At 41.5% G+C, this 19,590-nt stretch overlaps 1 protein-coding gene across 3 annotated transcripts in view; it reads left to right on the top strand.

Moving 5' to 3' along the window:
- The first annotated feature begins 2,415 nt into the window (after positions 1-2,415).
- Positions 2,416-19,590, top strand: part of c4h15orf59 (chromosome 4 C15orf59 homolog) — a 63,515-nt gene continuing 46,340 nt past the window's right edge. The window contains exons 1-2 of one of the 3 annotated variants that reach the window (XM_005807104.2): positions 2,416-3,185; positions 3,682-5,315. In XM_005807104.2, the coding sequence (XP_005807161.1) occupies positions 5,172-5,315 (144 nt within the window). In that variant the 5' untranslated portion in view covers positions 2,416-3,185; positions 3,682-5,171. Of the gene's footprint in view, positions 3,186-3,270; positions 3,481-3,681; positions 5,316-19,590 lie in introns of those variants that run through there. The other 2 variants (XM_005807103.2, XM_023331747.1) reach the window with 2 other exon arrangements.

Raw genomic sequence — 19,590 nt, 5'->3', positions numbered from 1 at the left:
TTAGCAACTTGGGCAGACCATGTAATACGTTTGCAGATTCATACTCTTTCTGTTTCTGGGTGATGAATTGAACACAGTTTGGTGAGATGTTCAAAGCTCGGCATAGTGTTTTCTAATCTAACCCTGCTTTAAGCTTCTCCCCAACTTGGTCTCTGATCTGTCGGCTGTGTTGTTTTTACCTTTTATGTACTCGATGTAAACTGCAATTAAATTAAACACTTGTAGTTTCCCTTAACCCGTTGGGTTGCTTGCAATTGGTGACTTTTGATTTTATTCAGGTATTCAGAAACATTTTGACAACTATGTATATTTTTGTTCCTCTTTTAAACTGGGCATTGCTTTGAGTGGGTTTATTTTTATTATTCACTTGTGTGTTTGCTTATTTCATACATTTTACGGTTTAAAATAAACATGTCACATGCTGATGTAAACAAAATTTTGAATTTGAAACGAGTAGTTGGAGGGAAAAAATTTGCTATACCATAAGCAAACATCAATCAACCATAAACCATGAAGATACATCTTTAAACACAAAACAGGTAATGTTTATATATAAACAAAAAAAACAAAATATTGTCCTTGAAAAGATACAACACTTCACAGCATCCACATACTTGTTGTACCTCAATATATATATATATATATATATATATATATATATATATATATATATATATATATATATATAACCAAACACTACGACCAACCAGACATTGTCGTAGTGGATAAACAACAGAGGAAAGCCGTTGTGATAGATGTAGCAATACCAAGCGACTGCAACATCAGGAAAAAGGAGCACGAGAAACTAGAGAAATACCAGGGCCTCAGGGAGGAACTGGAGAGGGCCTGGAAGGTGAAGACCACAGTGGTGCCTGTGGTCATCGGGGCCCTCGGGGCAGTCACCCCCAAACTGGACCAATGGCTACAACAGATCCCAGGAACAACATCAGACATCTCAGTCCAGAAATGTGCAGTCCTTGGCACAGCCAAGATACTGCGCAGAACCCTCAAGCTCCCAGGCCTCTGGTAGAGGACCCGAGCTCAGAGGATAAGAACCACCCGCGGTGGGTGAGAAGGGAATTTTTATATATATATATATATATATATATATATATATATATATATATATATATATATATATATATATATATATATATATAATTTTATCTTAAGAGTTAAAATTGATCTACTCTCTGGTTTCTTTAGACAGATTGTTCCCCAGATTTGTTCACATTATATCAAATAAAATACATCGAAGTTTGCAATAGTAGGTCAAATGTGTTTGTAACACAACTAAAAGTTTGTGACACAAACAACTAAAATGACTGTTTGTGGCACAAATAAACCTCTACATCAGTTGTCTTAAACTCCAGTCCTCAAGGGCAGGGGGTCCTGCAACCTTTAGAAGTTTCATGTTTTCAATTGGCTCGTTAGTAGGGCTCTGTAGAGCTCGACTGTATTTTACTGAGACAGTTTAGCCATTTCATTCAGGCGTGTAGGACAAAGGACGCATCTAAAAGTTGCGGGACACCCGGTTCATGAGGATTGGAGTTTGACACAGCTCCTCTACTTGTTGCAACGTTTGAAATGTTGAGCTTCCCATGTATGAAGGGAGAAGGGAATGTGAAAAGTGACTATCGAAGAAAACATGCAGAAGGACAAATGTCTCTTGACACGAGTGGCTTGTGAGAAGCATCTTGTCCAAAACGAAGCACGGACCATGTAGAAATGCGAACGGCGATACATTTCCCTAACTCCACCGAGAGCCATAATGCATTTTAAAACCTGAGGCGAAAACGTTGATGAAGCCCTAAGATGACACTGCGTTGTGACACACGTGTGAAAGACTTATGCAAAATGCGAACTTTTTTTTTTAAAGTAAAACGTGATCATTTATTGATCAAAGAAAAGACGCAAAAGAGTTTATTCTCTAGCACAGAGTATTCCTCCAATTAGCCTCACAGCGTCAGCGTAATGCCTCTGATCCGAATGGCAGAAACCACCAGAGAACACCAGAACAAACAGAACCGCATGAAAGACCCACCTAAACCTACGTCTGATGCTCATCCCTCCTCACAGTTATGCAAAGGAATACATGAGGCCCTCTGGCTGTTTACAGCAAGCTATGGTTCCAGCATTCTCTTGAAAGTGAAAACTTCACAATTTTGAATTCGGTTTTGAGCTTGCACAAGATTGCATTTTTGTTGTTGTTGTTGACTAAGGGCCTAATGAAGAAGGTAAGGGAGAGAAAAAGTCATGCCGCTCCTCCCTCCCTACCTACTTCTGTCAGTTAGATGAGGTCATCAAACACCAACCTGCTTTGTTTATTAATGATGTAACATCCAGGGTTCTTTGGACACTCGGTCCCTGGGGGGGCTGCTTGGCAGGCGGCGGAAGAAGACTTCAAGTTGATTTAAGAGAGATAACACCCTCAACACAAAACAGTGACAAAAGCTGGACGGGCAGAGCGGGAGGAGATAAGCGAGGAAGTGTCGACAGTGGCGGAGAGGAGAGGAGGCAAGAGGAGGCGCTGCATGATACGCTGCGCCTTTAAAGCAGCAGGCCCCTCCTCCACAGAGCTGAGCCGAGGAGCCGAGTGGTGCTGGCAGGAGCCTGAGCTCCACGATAAACTCTGGCATCAGCTCCTCTTCATCCGGCAGTCAGCGAGGACACAGTGAGGGTGCAGGGGCAAGAGAGACAGGGACGGAGAAAGAGTGACAGAGACGGAGGGAGCTGGAGAGAGAGAGAGAGAAGAGAGACAGACACACAGTAGCAGGCCAAAAACACTGAGAGGGAGAGGATGTCACAAGAATAACACGCTGCTTTATTTTTTTTTTCCCCCCCCTCAATGTGCAGCCTCCAGATGGGATGACGGGTGGCAGCGCTTTTACGGCAGCGCGATTGTCTGAGTGACGGCAGCGGCCGCATCACAATCCGAAGTAGGAGTTCTCCTCGCCTCCCCGGCTCTTAGTCATCTTTTGCCTCTTCTCTCTCTCTCTCTCTCCTTTTTTCCAGAGTGCTATCAGGGCCATTCATCGTTCCCATCTCATGTCCCCTGCCCCCTCCTCCTCTTCTTCATCCTCCTCCTCCACAGCTCCATCCTACAGTTGTACTCCTCCTCTGATGAGCCACAACCTCAGAGTGAAATAACCCTGCTGATAGAAGCTTCTCTCTCTGTCAAGACAGTAAGTAGTGGGAGGAGGGTGGGTAGGGGGGTGGGGTAGGAACTCTGCATGTGTGTGTGTGAGAGAGAGAGAGCGCAAGAGTGTGTGAGAGTGTGTGTGAGTACCAGAGAGAATGTGTGGGTTTTGTGTGAGAGACAGTGAGAGGAAGAGAGAACAGCGAGACGGTGAGAAGTGTGACTGTGTGCGACAGAAGGACCTCAGAAGAACCGACTGCTTTGTGCGCAGTTTAAGTAACCGTGCTGTGCCTGGACAGTGGGCTCTAGGCATAGCAACAGCATAGTGATGTACAGGGAAGGTGAGTAGGGGTGTGTCCTGGGTGTGTGTGGGGGTGATGCAAGAGATGTATTTTTGAAAGCTGCAAGACATCCTTCCTGCCGCTGTGTCCGTCCTCAGGTCTCTCACCGTTTTACGTGCCATTGGGACATGAGGGAAGGCAGGTGAGACGTGTCAGAGTGAGTGACGGATTTGCTCTCTGTCTGTCTGTCCGTCCGTCCAGGTGCCATGTGCAGTTGGCCAGCGCACCCCATGGCCGTGGCAGCGCCCTGCGTTTGGCGAGAGTCTCTCCCCCCCGTTCGTTCGCTGGGGCTCCGTCGGGAAGCTTTCATGGGATTTATTCTGTGCTGCCGGATGGCACAGAGATCCCTTCCCCTCTGAAGAGACTCTGTGGAGAAAACTAAGTACATGGATAAGAAGTCAAATAATTATCCAATCACAGCACAAGCAGGCAGACTGGGTTCCCTTAGCAACAACTGAAGGAGACAAGAATCCTTTTTTTTTTCTCTCTCTTTCTGCTCCCTTGGTTTTTGGGCACACCCCTGTGGACCGCCGTGGGTCAGTGTTTTGGAAGAGGAGTTGGAGAGCGATGTTGCATAAGACGATGTGCCACCCGGATTCCAGGGGATGGTACTCATTTGCTTTCCGGCCCCCCCGTTCACATGTCTCACTGGGACCATGATCGTTTGTAATCCCTCTACAAATTGTCATCACAAGTCACGTTCTGCCGGCTTAGAAATCAATTCATTCTGATCCCACATCACCTGGAATGAGCTCCGCATTTAGGAAGGGGGGAGATTGGATGCTGCTTTGAAAAAAATAAACAGTCCTTCACCTCAGATCTTTCATGGACAAAAAAAAGAGGTTAGACCACCATCTGTGAAGATATTGGATGTGAGACAAAGTTCATTTTGATTTCTGAGAAGAATCGTATTTTTTTTTTCCTGGGGGTAAGAGGAATATTCCCCCTTTTTCCAAAAAGAATCCATCATTTAGTTTATAGACAGCAGCCCTCACTGGGGGACTATATTTAGAAGCCAAATCTTGTCCCCTCTGGCTAGCTGGGAGAATAGAAACAAAAGATCATTGTGAAAACTGAGCCACTGCTGGGATTTTCTTTTCTTTTTTTTTTCTTACCGAGGCTACCGTGTATGAAACTTACCGTTGAAAAGGATTGACGTGAACCTCTCCGCTGTTTTTACTTTTCTATGTTGGTCTGCGGTGATGTCACCAGATGAACAGGATTGTGCAGGGAAGGAAAAGTCGTCTCCCCTTATAGACGGGTGTTTTCAAAAATAGCACCTACCTGGGAACAATTTCAAATATACACACTTGACAGATGAGTTGAGTTGGCTCAACGTGGTTATGTAAGAGTTCCTCACCAGCTTCAGCCCATGTGTTTTTCCCCCCTCTCTCTCCTTTTTCAATGGATTTACTCCTTTCAACTTTTCCCATGCTGACTTTCTCTTCATCTGGGGAAGTGTCTGCCAGAAGGCATGGATTTCAGAGCGTGACCCTGTGCCAAGTGTGCAGGCGAGGCAAGGCGTTTCGGCTGCCCAGGTGCTTTTAAGATGTTGAGGTCTCCCTGCGTGGCCGGGGCCCCTGTTCGGATCAGTAGCACTGAGGCTCCTCGTAGCCAAAGACATGGACCCCGACTCGGCTCCCCCACGCCCTCAGCCTGTTGGCCACTGGCCCCACGTTGCTTTGTAAAGGATGTCCCTCAGCAGAGCTCCGGCCCGGGACACCTCTGAGACCCCCAGCCCGAGAGAACGCATCCGCAGCCACATGAAGATGGTGATCAACCAGCTGGAAGGCATTCTCAAGGAGCTCAAGGATGTGGCCAAGGAACTCCGGGAGGTGAGGCTCGAGAAATCAGCTTACAAGTGTCAAAGCGTTTTGGAAGGGATTTAGAGGGGAACAGGGAAAGAAAAGACACCGGTACGGGAGGAGGGGAAACAATTTTATATATATATATTGGGTTCTAGGTGGGTTGGGTCTAATTAGGTATAAAATTCCTTTGCAGCGTAGAGATTTTTATTAAGATGCGAAAAGGGATGAGATATCACTTTTTTTTGGTTTACCACAAAGCTGACATGCTTTCACAGTCAGCAAACAGTTGCTTATCTGCTACTTACAAACGTCTCGTGTGTTCAGTGGCGTCTTGTACAAAGGTGCAGCTGGAAAGCAATAAAGCCAAGGCTGAAAAGGAATAAAGATGCAGGCTTAGAGAAGCTACAGGACTTGGCGCCGCAATAGTTATATAACCATTTTGTTAAGGATCATCTGGATCCTTACTGTATTTTTGCCATAGTAACGCTGGCGTGTGTGCGTGTTTATGTGTGTGATTTAGCATTTCTCACCTTGTACAGCCCATTTTTTCAAGAAATACTACATTGTCAAGACCCACTGCTCCTTTTGGTGGCCAAGGCCTAGCTTCCAAAAGATGAATTGCTGTTTTGGGGTTAAGGGTTTGGCTTAAATCTACGATGTGAACTGAGTATGGGCTAGGATTAGGGGTAGCCATGTTCTGGTAAAGATTATGCTTAGGTTAATGGTAAGGCTATAGAAGTGAATAAACAGTGAATTGAAGTTACTGCAAAGTCCTAGTAAAGATGGAAAAGCAGGATGTATATGTGGTGTGTTTAGGCTGGGATTAGGTTTAGGCATTACCCTAATCCTAGGGTTTAGGGTAAGGCAATAGAAGGGAATAAACAACGAGTGGAAGTTATTGCAAAGTCTTTGTGAAGATGGAAAGACAGAATGTGTGTGTGATGTGTTCACAAGCAAAATGTCTGGGAAGAGATGATCAAAGACATGCTTTTATTGGAATCTTACATGTGGAACTACTGCAGTTGGACTGAGGACGTGTGTCAGAGCGCTGATAGTCAGAGCCTGTTCATACATGGGGGACTACAAAATCTCATCAGGATCTCCCCCCTTGCAGGGTTCTCAAAGCAGTGAGCCCTTCTTCCCCAGAAATAGATGAAAAGAGATAGACAAAGACAAATGAAGCACTAGCAAACAGTTACACCTAACCCACATCTTCCTTACACATCACACGATTAGACAGAGGAGGAAATTCTGTTGGTGTGCATGTTGTGTGTGTGTGTGTGTGTGTGTGTGTGTTGAAGAAGTCAAATGGAGGATGTTGGAGCACGTAATGACCTGAAGGAAAGGACGCAGGGGGTCTGAAAGCTGTCATAACTCCCTCCATCACTACATGAGAACCAGCCCTCCCCACGCCTTCTCCACCCACTGTCCCACTCACCGCGCTCTGCTTGAGCAGTTGGGAGGTGCAAGGGCACCGCTCGCAGTGTGTACCTTCTCTCTGGCGAGCAAGAGAAGCCGGCCCACGTGCGGGAGTGATTGATGATTATGGGACAACTGCAAGTTGTCCCATGCTGGCTCCTGGCTCCCAATGCTGGCTGGAGCTATTTATAAACAAAAACACAGCCTGTGCCTCTGCCAGCACCAACGCATATCGCCATTCTTATTCCAGACCCCGTCAGAGAGGGCTGCACAAAGTGGCTCAAATGTCATTTTTTATTGGAAGAGCACAATCCCACATATTGAAACAGCGACAAAATCACTTTAGCTACAGCGGCAGCCATAATACCCATATCAATATCGTGCAATTAACTGACCTAGGAGACCGCCACCGGTTTCAAAGGAAGAAGAAGAAACGGGATCAGTGTTGCGCCGTCAGACACGCCGGACGCCTACTGTTCCATAAAACATCTCATTCTTGGCCACATGAAAGGAAGGCAATAACAGATAACAACTGTCACATAAATAAATGATGAGCCACTACGTGAAAGAGATAACTTAGCGAAGGAGCAGTAATGTCTGATTATCACCCACAAGGTCCTTGGGGACTCTAGGGTGCTAAAAGGGGTTAAAGCAAACACTCCAAAGCACAAGCTGTGCAGAAGCAAACAAAGGTGTCACTAAATTTGCTTCACGCTGCAACGTTTATAGATGCACATGGCTTTTGTGCCAAAAAATTAATCTCAAAGAAGTTTTTCCAAGTAACAACATGACACTTTTTTTGTCTTTATTTTTAATTGTGACACTGCAACACAATCTGGCTTCATTCAATGTTCTGGTCTCATTTATTTCCCCAAAGGGATAAAGCAGATTGAAGTTTCTCTTTAGTCTATCCCTTTAAAAGTCAAGTGGATTAAAGAGTCTTAATAAAGTCTTACCATTCTGGTCAACATGGATCCTACTCATCAGCTGTTAAAGATGTGTCTTTGTCAGGTTTTAAGCCATTGGAAATAACACCTTCAGGAAATGTGTGTTTTTGGAGAAAGTATTCACACCCTTTAAGCTGTATTTTCAGATTACAATCACATATTTTAATGTGTTTATCTAGATTTCATATGATACACAGACCGTAGTGAATCGACATGGAACTTTATTAAACTCTAAACACTTAAAATCAAAATCTGAATGCAAAGTCAGTCCTGTATGCCTAGATGTGATGTGTCACTAACAGTTTTGCATAACTACAGGCTGGAAGCTGCGTTTCTCTTTGGAACAAAGCCCATCAGTCAGACTAGCCAGAAAGTGTCCTGTTTTGTTGTTTTGCAAGTCTCTGTCCTGAGTCCTTTGGACTCACTTGGTTTTCCTCCAGGACTGCCCATGCATTTTACCGTCAACTATGATCAACTTGCCCTTTTTTTGCTGAAGAAAATTATGATGCTGCCACCATCATGTTACGCTGTGTGGCAATGGTGTGTCCAGGTCTTGTCTGTCTTCATATGTTTTACAAAACTGGACATGTGGCGTATTATGGCTTTCCTACAGCACTGGTTTTCTCCTGGGCAGTCTTCTTCACAGACCAAACTTGCAATCGGAGTGTCCACAACAAATAGTTGTCCTGTTCACTGATTTTTCCTGCTAGCTCCTCCATAGTTGTTTCTGTTTTGAATATTTTTCCTTGAACAGTTCATGTCCACAGTGTGGGGTAATGTTGTAAAACTTGTCCGTGCTCCTGCCATCCATGTTTCTTGGGCCACATGATGCTGTTTGTTTCGCCAGCGGTCCCTTCTAGTCTTTTTAGGCCTTCACAGTAAGACTGGATCCAGATGAGATACGATTACACACAGAGGTTTGTTGTACTAACTTCTCAGGTTACGTCTGAAGGCAAATGATCACAGCAGATTTTGCTAAGGAATACCACAAAAAAAGAGGCTAAAAACATGTACATTGTTTGTGGGGGGGGTTTGTGTGTGTGTTCGTCAATCACAGGAAAATCAAACCATATAAATAAAGAATTGTGGTTATAGCTTAAAAATAAGTAAAATAATTTTTTAAAAGTTCAAGAGATATATTAATTTTGCAAGGCAAATTAAATAATTTATGTTAACTTGAGGTGTATTTAAAGTGATTTATAATACTTTTTTTAAAATAAATGATTGATATTTGAAAATTATTATTATTATTATTGATGATAATAATAATAATAATAATAATAATAATAATAATAATAATAATAGCCAAAGTCAATCATTCAGTACTGTGAAAATATTCTGGTAAGGAGCAAAATTTACTGTTTAACTTTGATAGGATAAATAGTGATAATGATGATATTGGGTAGGTTTGCACATAAAAGAAAGAGCTAAGTTATGTTATATTTTCTTGACTACCACTTGTTAGCAAAATACATAAGCCTAAATTGTTATTTTTATTTAGAACAAAAATCCCCACGAGTAAAAACAAGGAGCTGAAGTGAGGTCAAACTGTTCTTTGCTGTTTCAGCTACAAGCTCTGCATGAAAGCCACTAAGTTTCAAAAAGAGGTCACAACTTAGGGGTCTTACTTTCTTGTCTGCCAGCCTTCATCATCCTCATTGCACAGCGTCCCTCTTCCCTGGAGCATGTTCTCAACTCGCACCTTAAATTCTTTACAAAAGCAAGCGTCATCATTTTTAACGGGGAGTTTGAGTCTCTATGACAACACCCGGTGAGGTCTGAGCGAACCCTGTGGTGAACTTACTGTTTAACTTTAATCACCGTCACAGTATGTAAATGGAAGGCAGTGGGCTGTGATGTTCATGTGAGGCATTTACAAATGATACTTTTCTTCAGCAAAGCATTTTAACAGCATTGCTGAAAATACTGAGCAGTTGGATGGACCTTGAGAAGGGAACACGAGGTGTTGGGGTTTTATTTTTATTTGGAAGCGAATAGAAATGCAGTCCTGGGACCTTTTCTTTTTTGTTTTAATAAACTCTACTAAACATGCAGTTATTTTTCCCCATGCCCAGTCTCTGAAGCTGACATTTAAACCCAACTTTATTCATTTGTATATTTATTTATTTGAATTAGAAAGTTTTTTAAATGCCTAGCGTCTATGTATTGAAAAGATAAATTTAGGATCATCCAAAGCAACACAATTTTTTTGTTTTATTCATTTATTTTTACTTTTTTCACAATTGGTTAGGTCTGAGGTAAAAACCAAGACTTAAAAGCTACAATTTGCAGCGTTTGGTAACAGATCTTCTAAAATCCTTTCCATAGTTAAATAAAAAATAAAAAAAACCTAGTCTGAGTATATGTATGACAACTGGACAACCAGTAAATATTATTTCTACAATGATGTAGAGACCCATTTTACACATTCCCACTGGCAGAAACCACATATGGTGAAGTTGCTTTTCTTAAACCCTGGATTTAAGTGGGGAAATTAAAGGAAAGAGTAAAAAGCAGGTGTCTCATAAGAGATGTCAATCTTATTTATTTATTGTTTTAGTTGAGTTGCTGTCATTATGTTCATTGGTCAAACAAAGCATACCCAAGCTATCTCTGTAAACTTCAAATGTGGAGGCGAGGGTCTTAAGTTTGAAGCTTTTATTTTGAAATATAAAATAATGAAGATTTGTAGTTCTTGTGCTTAATAAGACTGGACCGTGGTACATAGATAAAGACACTGATCTATATCGGAGTATTGTGGGTACTGTACTCTGTAGAGAGCGATTTGCGAACAAATCTGTCTGCAGAATTACTCATAATGCTGTTCAACGTCACAGAGATATTTTACCATTTCGAATGAGTCTGGACTGGACAGATTCTTTAAGATTCTTTTCAGTAGTCACACATTGGATTTTGTCTCATTTCCTGAACGCGAAATTGAGTATCGTCGTTTCAAAATCAGGGCGTATTGCTCCACCCCTGGTAAACTGAGTGAAACTAAACACCCGCTGCACTTGTCTTTGTAAGAATCTCTGGCCTACAGCAGCTTTAAGCTTGTTCAGGATCTTTTTTTTCCAAATGTTGATGTAATTGTTATTGTCACCTGCTGGTGCAGTAAAAGCATTTTGATGTTATTGGGCCTGGAATCTGACACAATATGTAGATGCACAGCATCCTGAAAAAAATGTACCTGGAGCCATACTCCTCTGATTTTAAAACATTTTTAATCACATTGTAAATGTGATGCCCCCCCCACCAAACCCAGAACACAGTGTATGTCTAAAAAGCCTCGACTGTGGATAAAAACCCAAAGGTGACATCAAGCTTATCACTGTTTTGTACCTTGCTGGATGGCATCAAACAACAACACTCCTTTACTTGTGAAAGAGAAATGTTACAGCGCACGGCTAGTTTCCTCCCTTCAAGAGCCCATTACTGTCAATTGAAGCCTGTCTTCCTTTTGAATCCCATTACAGTTCTCATGACAGGTAAAATGAGACAGACCTAAAGGAAGGACACAGGAAGGTAATACACTGATAAACTACACCATTTGTAATAACGCACTGGCATGAATGGCGTCCGCAGAGGAAATAATTCATCGAGTTATTGTGTCAACCTTGGGCATTAGAGAAGCGTGGGGAGGAGGGGGGATGGACTGGAAGGAAATATCAAACAAACTGTAAAAAAAAACCCTGCAGAAACAGAATTTCAGCACAAAAAGGTAACCGTGGAGACACAGATGTCGGAGTTAACCCATGGTGTTAACTACAGACATTCAGCATGGTAAATTAAACAGATTAATGAAGCGCTAAAAGATTGAGACAACATAAAAGCCGTAATGACGTAGGCTAAAAGGGGAGGGGGGAACAAAACAGGGCGGGAGGAAGCTACACATGTCTATATGGAACCAAACAGGAATGATGGAGTGTTATTATGCGGATGTAGTTATTATGCAGAATGATAGCAGGAGCTGCAGATCCTTCATGTTGGTGCTCATCCCAAGACAAATGAACACAGGAAGGCAATCAGGATTCGTAGAATTAAAGCTCCAAGAGGGAAGGATGAATAAAAGCTCGACAAAGAGCAATTATGATTAGCCTTTTGGTATTTGTGTGCATATGCTTATGTAATGCAGGAGGCTGGCCTACTAAAGCTCTGAGAGGGAGGATATAGCCGACAGCAAGAGATGACTGTCAGGTAAAATCTGCGCACTTCAAATGTCAGCCCTTTTTTTCTTCTTCTTCTTCCAAGAAGGAAGCACTAAAAGCAACAAGAGTAAAACAAGAATCAACCACCAAGTAGTTTCGAGTTTAAAAATGTGCAAAGGAAACACAGACACAATGTTTTCCTGTTGCAGAAACAAGGGATGAATTCAACCCTTTTTTTTCCCCCCTTTAAGCAATCTGAGCCGTGTAATTTCGCTACACTGTCTGTCAAAACTAAGCGTTTCTACTAAAAAAATGGAGCGTGTCCAATTAAAACTGCCATAGGAGAAATGTGGTGACCTCTCACATTCAAATTATTCAGCTGTTAAACAGTTGTGTGAACACAGAGATAGAAATCAGCAACTGGTGGCATCTCCTAATAAATTCTAAAACCAGTAATAATAATAATAATAATAATAATAATAATAATAATAATAATAATAAACAGACTTCCACATTTGGGAGGGGTCCCTTTCTAGTAAAACTGAACTGAATCTGTTCCAAACTCAGAGGGAGCCGATGGGAGACTGAAACCAAAATCAAAAAGCTATTTTTCCTCTGAAGGGCCATGTCCTCTCCTCGCACTGTTGTCCCTGCTGATGCTGCTGCTGAGCAGGCCAGTGAGAAGAAAACTGCTTAGTAGATGCAGTTTAATATTAAACCACAAGTGTGGCTACAAGCTGCTCTTTCACTGACGGAGGAACAACCATAAAGGATTCCAGCGAGACACACCGAGTCCATTTGGTTGCTTTAGGTTATTTTTGCAGGGATGGCAGTCTGGAAAATTTACGGGCATGTAGATGAGACTGGATTATTATAGTCAGACCATACCCCAAATAATATAGCATCACCATCTGGCTAGACGGGTTTGCGATGTTTTATGATAAATGAGTGTTATTTAGTGAGTTTTAAAGCTTTCTGTTAGATTTTGAAACTAGGGGGTATCATGCAAAATTGACTCTTTTGAGCTTTATACCATGTTATAATGTCATTCACATACATGGAGTGTTCCTGTGCCTCATCCAGGCATGTTTGAGAAATCCTTGAATCTCTCGTGGCAACCGTGTAGACGTGCCTCAACACCTCCTCATACAAAGCACCGCCTATTTACTCAACAATCCGGCTAGAGGCTTCAGTCGCCCAGCCGAGCTCTCGCCCCACAGAGCACTCCACCCCCTACGCCTTCCCCTCACAGCTCCCCCAGACTAGCGGCAGCAGCAATTAGCAAACACCTAGTGGAACTGTGCACCTGCTGAGCTTATCGTACGAACTGCAAAGCTCCTAAGAACAGCTGTAAACGGCATCAATGGACAGCATGGAGAGACATTGTTGTGATAATGTGCTAAAGGAAAGGACTCTTTGCTACTGTGAAAGAGAAGGATATTCTTAAAGAGACACAGACCAAATTCAAGGTGTTAGGTACAGTTACGATGCAAAGTCAAAATTCTTTGAAGTTGTTTTTGATTTATATAGGGCAATATAGTTTTGATTTTGGTATAAAATGGCACTATACTCCTGAAAAATACATAATACTCTCTTTTAACACGGCTTTCTTAGATCAACGACACAAATACTACAACCCCATTACAAACCATAGCTATCTATGCAACAGATAAAGGCCCAAAAGAAAAGCATTACATGATTATTTTTGCAGGGGTTTTTTTGTTTGTTTTTTTTACAAATCAGCTGCATAATATAGCTCAAAATTGTTTTTGAAGTATTACTTTACGCAATATGAATATCACAAAAAATATCAGCTTATTGTACAAGTACCCAACATACAGGCTCTATGCTAGTAATATGTTTGTGATTTTATGCAAGTGCATCAAAATGGAATTAGGGTGTTCTGAAATTGATGAAATTATTTTTACAGCCTTTATTATGTCTTAACCTTTTGGCTAAGAACCTGATCCAAATGTTGAAATGTATCAAAAGCCACGTCGTATCTCTGTGACCTTCATGAACCACAAAATATTTATTATGTCCATTTGGTTCTTCTTTTATTTCCATTTTGCTTCTAAATGCCTCTGTGGCATGTTTCATATTTATCAGAAATCAGCCTTGCTTCAAAGGTCTTGCACCCAGGGTTTACCCTACTCCTCCACAGCAGACTGTAAACTTTCCAGCTGAAGACGCCCAGTTAGCCTTGGGTCTTCAGTCCCAAGGCTAATTCCATCGCAGATTATCACAGGCTCTCCCTAATATCTCCTTGTTGTTGCCTCTCATATTTATTTATTTATTGTTTGCTTGACCTTCTGCATAATCTGAATTTTCATTTTTATATTAAAGTAGCTGCCTTGCATATTTATTTATTTTAATTTAGCTTGCACAGATTATGTCTTCTTTTTAGTCATTGTCAGCTCCAATGCTGTTTGCGACATTTTTTAAAAAATTTTCTGATTTACAACAATTCTCTAAATAAAGGCTTCTAACGTTTTCAGTTTTTCTTTTAGAAAATTAGCAGCCTACTTCCACATATAAGCACACATTGACAGCAAGTTGTAGCATCACCAAGGTGAATTGATTGCTAATGCTGCAGTCGCTCTAATAAACGCCGGGCGCCACTGTGCAGAAAATTCTAACAGCCGGAATGACGGGAGAAGAAGAGATCAGAGGAAGCAAAGAGTTAAACATTTCTTTGCACAGCCAATTTGAAACAATTGGTTTTTACAGCAATACTGTTCCAATATTTGGTTAGGGCAATGGGAGTCTCTACCAAAATTTTAAAACATCACATTGTCATGAAGTGGGGTGTAGATGGTGAGGCAGAACGCTTGGAGACCCAGGTAGAGGTGAATATGATGGTGTTTAATGATAAATAATCAAAATAACACAGCCAGGAAGATTCAACAAGTTCAAATCGCTGGCAGCACTGCTGAGCGGAGAACCAGGGCTCAACACAGGTAGCAACTGGGAACACGAATGAACTGAAGAACACATGCAACAGACAGACGCCAAAATGAGACGAGGACCCGACAAAGACACAGACACACAGGTGACACTAAATACACAGGAGGTAATCAGGGAATGAGACACACCTGGGAACTAATCAAGGGGAGACAGGACAACACGGAGACTCAGAGACACAGAAACTCGAAATAAATACACAGAAAAACACAGATCATGACACACATAACCGTTCAGGTTTGGAATCTCCCTTTATTACAATATCAATGTTATGTGTTGGGAGTGCGATACCGAAAAAATACCGCCACATTCTAATCCACCGGCGAATCTGACTTGACGAGCCTCAATAACAAACTTGGCAAGATGACCTTGGTTCTTTTCGTTCCTCCAAACAAATTCCTACGATCAGAAATTACAACCAGTCCCCAGGCCGCATTCTAATGGATCATTTTCCACTAAACTACCATTTTGATTCGACCGCCGGTATTGTGGGTTTTTACTGCCCGGTTGACCACAGCCCAGTGATCTCCACCGAGGACAGTCCAGCCTGTTCTCTTCCACAGAACCTATTTATTTTAGATTAAGGCGGGGAGGGGGCCTCACGAACACACCGAGCAGCTCAGCGGGGTGACTGTTACTCACTGGGAAAGGCTGAGAGCTTAACCACACAAGAAGAGAGTGCCCTTCAACCCGACACACCTTGACCAAAGGGTTTATTCTCATTAAAAGCCATTTGGAGGAAATGAAGTACCCGCCCGCCGTGTCTGTCAATTTGTTCTTCCTTGTCAGACCTCTTTTGTGTGTGGAAATTAAATTCCTAAATTAAACTGGGTGACATGCCTCCAGCAGAGCTCTCTTTGCTTAGGAAGACAACAAGAATGAGGAACCTCGAGCCTTATCTATTCTTTCCTGAATACAAAACACCGTGCCATCTCCCCCCACACCTGTGTTGCTGCCTTGAGCTCAGCTCCGTGGTTGCTTCTGCTGCTTCTTCTTTTTTCCTTTTCTTTTTCCCATTTCCATCCCTGGAATGAATCAGTGGCTCAATTATTCCCAGCACTGATAAAGTATTGCCTGAGGAGTTGAAGTAAAATGCCTGATTATCGTTTTTTTTTTTTTTTTCCCCTAAGAGTTGATTTCTTATTGAATCTTACTTGGCCGCAGTCGTGACCAATCGTTGCTTTTAAAATAAAAATGTGATGCCATGTTGATAGTATCACATTCCTATGTATGATATAATGGAGCACTTTTAAGTCACCAAAGAAGTGTGGAGGGAGATGAAAAGAACAAGCAGAGACTGTTGTAGCGTTTAACCTTGAAAGTAGGTAGAGAGACTAAAATAAAAAAAAGCGTAACATGCAAATGGTTCCCCTGAGCCCCTTTTTACCTGGTTTTGCCATGGAGATCTAGCTTCTTTAGGATGCAGGCCCGGCATATTGACAAGCCCATCATGCCTGCAAAACCTACTGGATTAGCTCTGCCTCCTTCTGCGAACCCTGCTCTCAGCACACACTGTAATGAAGGTTTTAGGTTAGACCTCTGCTGAGGTAAACACTCCAAAAATTGCGCTCTTTGTGCTCATTGATTTTTATCACCTAACACCTTCAGAGGGCTAGTTACAGATAAAACAGTGTTTTTTTTTTTTTTACTATGCATGCTTGTACTCTGTGGTTCAGATGCTAACCTCTTTTTTTTTTTTTAGACTTGTTCCAAGGGAGAGAAAGCGCTGAACAGTTTGTGGATGCAAGTCGAAAGGGAATGGGGAGGAGGATGTGTTTTCCAGAAAGTGTGCAGGAGGAAAAAAAAAAAAAGAAAAGAGGAAGAGGGAAGCACGAAGGTTACACAGGGATAATGGTTCCTCCAGCTTCACGAAATTGTGACGGACTGGGTGGAACAGCTTAGAACAATTGTTAAAATTGTGCTTGTACTTTGTGGCGTGTTCGGGGATGTTTTGGGGCTATCTTTTGGGGCTGTGGATAAAATCAGTAGGCTGTAGCTAATGGTGTGAGAAGCGGCGTCTATCAAAGTCTAAGAGAAAAGCAACATCATTCCGTCGTGTCAAAGCGTAGTGTACTAAGGAGCAGGCTGTTTTGTCTCAATTAAGCCTTAGTATGTTGCCTTTTCCCCCTAAGGTGTGGACACTAATGAGAAGGTCACATGGAAAACAGGAACTTTCCTTTGCCCCATTTTTTGGCATCGCCTACAAGTTCAGATCCAGCTCCTGTCTTTGTGTTATACTGAGTGATCATCTGGAGCCTTTTTGGTCCTTCCTTTTATTTTTAGCCACAATATATGACGTCTCATAAATCATCCCTATTAAAAGGATATTGAACAGTTTTACCCAGAACTAGAAGTTAAACTGCACAATGATGTAGCTGTATCCCTACGCAAATTTCCAGATTTCTCAAGGTCTTTCAAGGATTTCTAGTGTATTCACTAAATTTTCATATTGATACATTATGTCCATGAGTTGCAATCATATAATATGGTTGTTCTTTAATGCTATTAATATTCAGAATCATGATTTTCTTGAAGATTAAAGAAAATCTAACCATCACCTTTTCAATTAAGGTTGTCTTCTATAGATAATGGCACACAGCTAAACAAGGCTTACCATGAAAGTGGTTTTGGTCACAAGGTTTTGGGAGCCCAATATATATATATGTACATATATTCTTTTGAAAAACAGATGGATATTTTCTATACAGGATATTTAAGTTGTCTAAGAAGTTGAAGCCCGTATAACTTGCACAGTTTACCCCAGGTGTTCGCAGTAGGTTAGCGACCACATCCACTCACAAACACAGGGAATTCATGGATATTTGAGACCGCCTCTAAAAACATTTACAACTGTCTACTTTAACAGTTAAAACAACAAATAACCGTTAATGTGCATTAGTAGGCATATCCAATATAAGACTTGCATATCAGTCAGCATAGATAATTATTGTTCAGTTTTTTGTTTTAAAAATCGGAAATTTTGCCAAAATGGTGGCGTGACCTTTCCTGTTTTATCCAGTTTTCACTCCACGTCTTTGTTGTTGGTTTTTTAAGCATTAATGAGGCAGGGTGGCGAACCCTGAAACTGCTGCTGCGCAAGTTACTCAACGGGCTGTTGCTAGGGAACAAAAGAGCAACTGAGTAAGTTGATGCCATCCACCTTGCTTAGCTCACCATGAAAGGTTGAACAGCTAAAGGTTTCCTCTGCCTACCCAGAATTCCTGTGCTGTTCTGGATTGGAGTTAAGTGAATATACTATACAATGAAAACTGAATATTCTGTCAGATGAATTATCTAATGACATTGATCATGTGTCTATCAAAATATGTATCGTTGGCGATTTGGCCGGTGTTTGTGGAAACCGTCAGTGCACATCTACCAGCATTACTGTGAACATTAATGTAAATATGCTAGAATTAGCACAAAACCTTAATGTCATTATTTGTCCCACAGTCTTCGTTTTCTCCGCTCCTAAGGCCACAACCAATCAGTGCAGAGGAAGGTTTGCTTTTGAAACACCAGCCAATAGCAGATCAAGTAGCTTGTCCTACGAATTCTTCAGGTAACCACAAGCTGCGTTTTTCTTTTGAATATTTTAGATGTGCTCTACACAAAATTGTTTTAAAAACGGCAGATGTTTCCATTTCCGTCCGATTTTTCTGTCGGCATGAGCTGGAAAGGAGTCAAGTGCCACAGAGAAATCTGCAAATAGGCGAGTTCACAAATACTGAACAGGGAATAGGCGGAGGTCCACTGTATGTTTCATGTTGTTGGGTTTATGTGTAGATAACCAATATTAAACATTTTGAAACAATGCTTCAGTAGTCCCATATCTAACCTAACACTGGGCCCAAAGCATTCCAGATGTTTGTGATTGCTTCACCACTACATACTGTACATACAGAGTGAAAATATAATATTTTAAGTAAGTTTTTTGTGTCGATGAAGGCATTTATAGAAAGCAAGCTGGTTTTATGACAAAAAATAAAAAATGTTATAAGGGTGCAATTGAAAAGTTGCTTAAGAAAGAAAAAAAATATTATGTAGACAAGGGGAAACATCAAAGTTGATCTATACCTAAATTTCAGTTACAATTTGCATCTGTTTAAACTTTAGTGTGTCCGTTGCAAAACTGGCTGCCACTCAGGGGACAACATCCTTCTAAATCTGGTCTTGTCTGCACATATGATTATGGTAAAAAAAAAAAAAAACAGGAACAAAACTGATTGGTTGTAGTGTGATAAATGTTCTTGTCCCCTGCATTCAAGGAATGGAAACAAGGAAAGGCTGACTTGAATACTTTATTCAGTAAAACCATTTTATAAAACTCTTAATGGGATGTTGAGGAATGAGTCTTGTCCTCCTGCTTACCTTGTCTTACAGTACATTTGTTCCAATTTCTGATCATATTATCACACAAGACAAATGGCCAAGGTCTCTATAAGGAAGTTGTCAGAGGTACGCATTAGTGTTGACTCAATCCATTTATTACCAAGCACATTTCCTCAAGCACATATTCTTGTTGTCGGGGGGCGGAGGGGGATAAAATGCAGTCAGAGGACAGAATAAGGACGCCGCCACGTTAAATTCATTTCTTACATTTGGCACTATCTTCTGGCGACATCTGCACGGTCCAAGAGTCGGCTGAAAATAATGTTATGTTGGTAAATAAATATCAGCTGCTGGCAGAAAAAAAAAAGATGATAGTGGAATGTACTAATAAAGTTTTCAAACTTTAATACATAAAATTACACTTTGAACGTGGGTTGCTTGCAAAAGGGTTAATATTTCTTGAATGTAAAAGGTTTTTCTTTTAGTCACAGC

Source organism: Xiphophorus maculatus, chromosome 4, assembly GCF_002775205.1.
Source record: "Xiphophorus maculatus strain JP 163 A chromosome 4, X_maculatus-5.0-male, whole genome shotgun sequence".
In the NCBI taxonomy this organism is placed as follows: Eukaryota; Metazoa; Chordata; class Actinopteri; order Cyprinodontiformes; family Poeciliidae; genus Xiphophorus; species Xiphophorus maculatus.
Note: the sequence above shows the minus strand (reverse complement) of the source record. Positions and strands in the feature narration are given on the sequence as shown.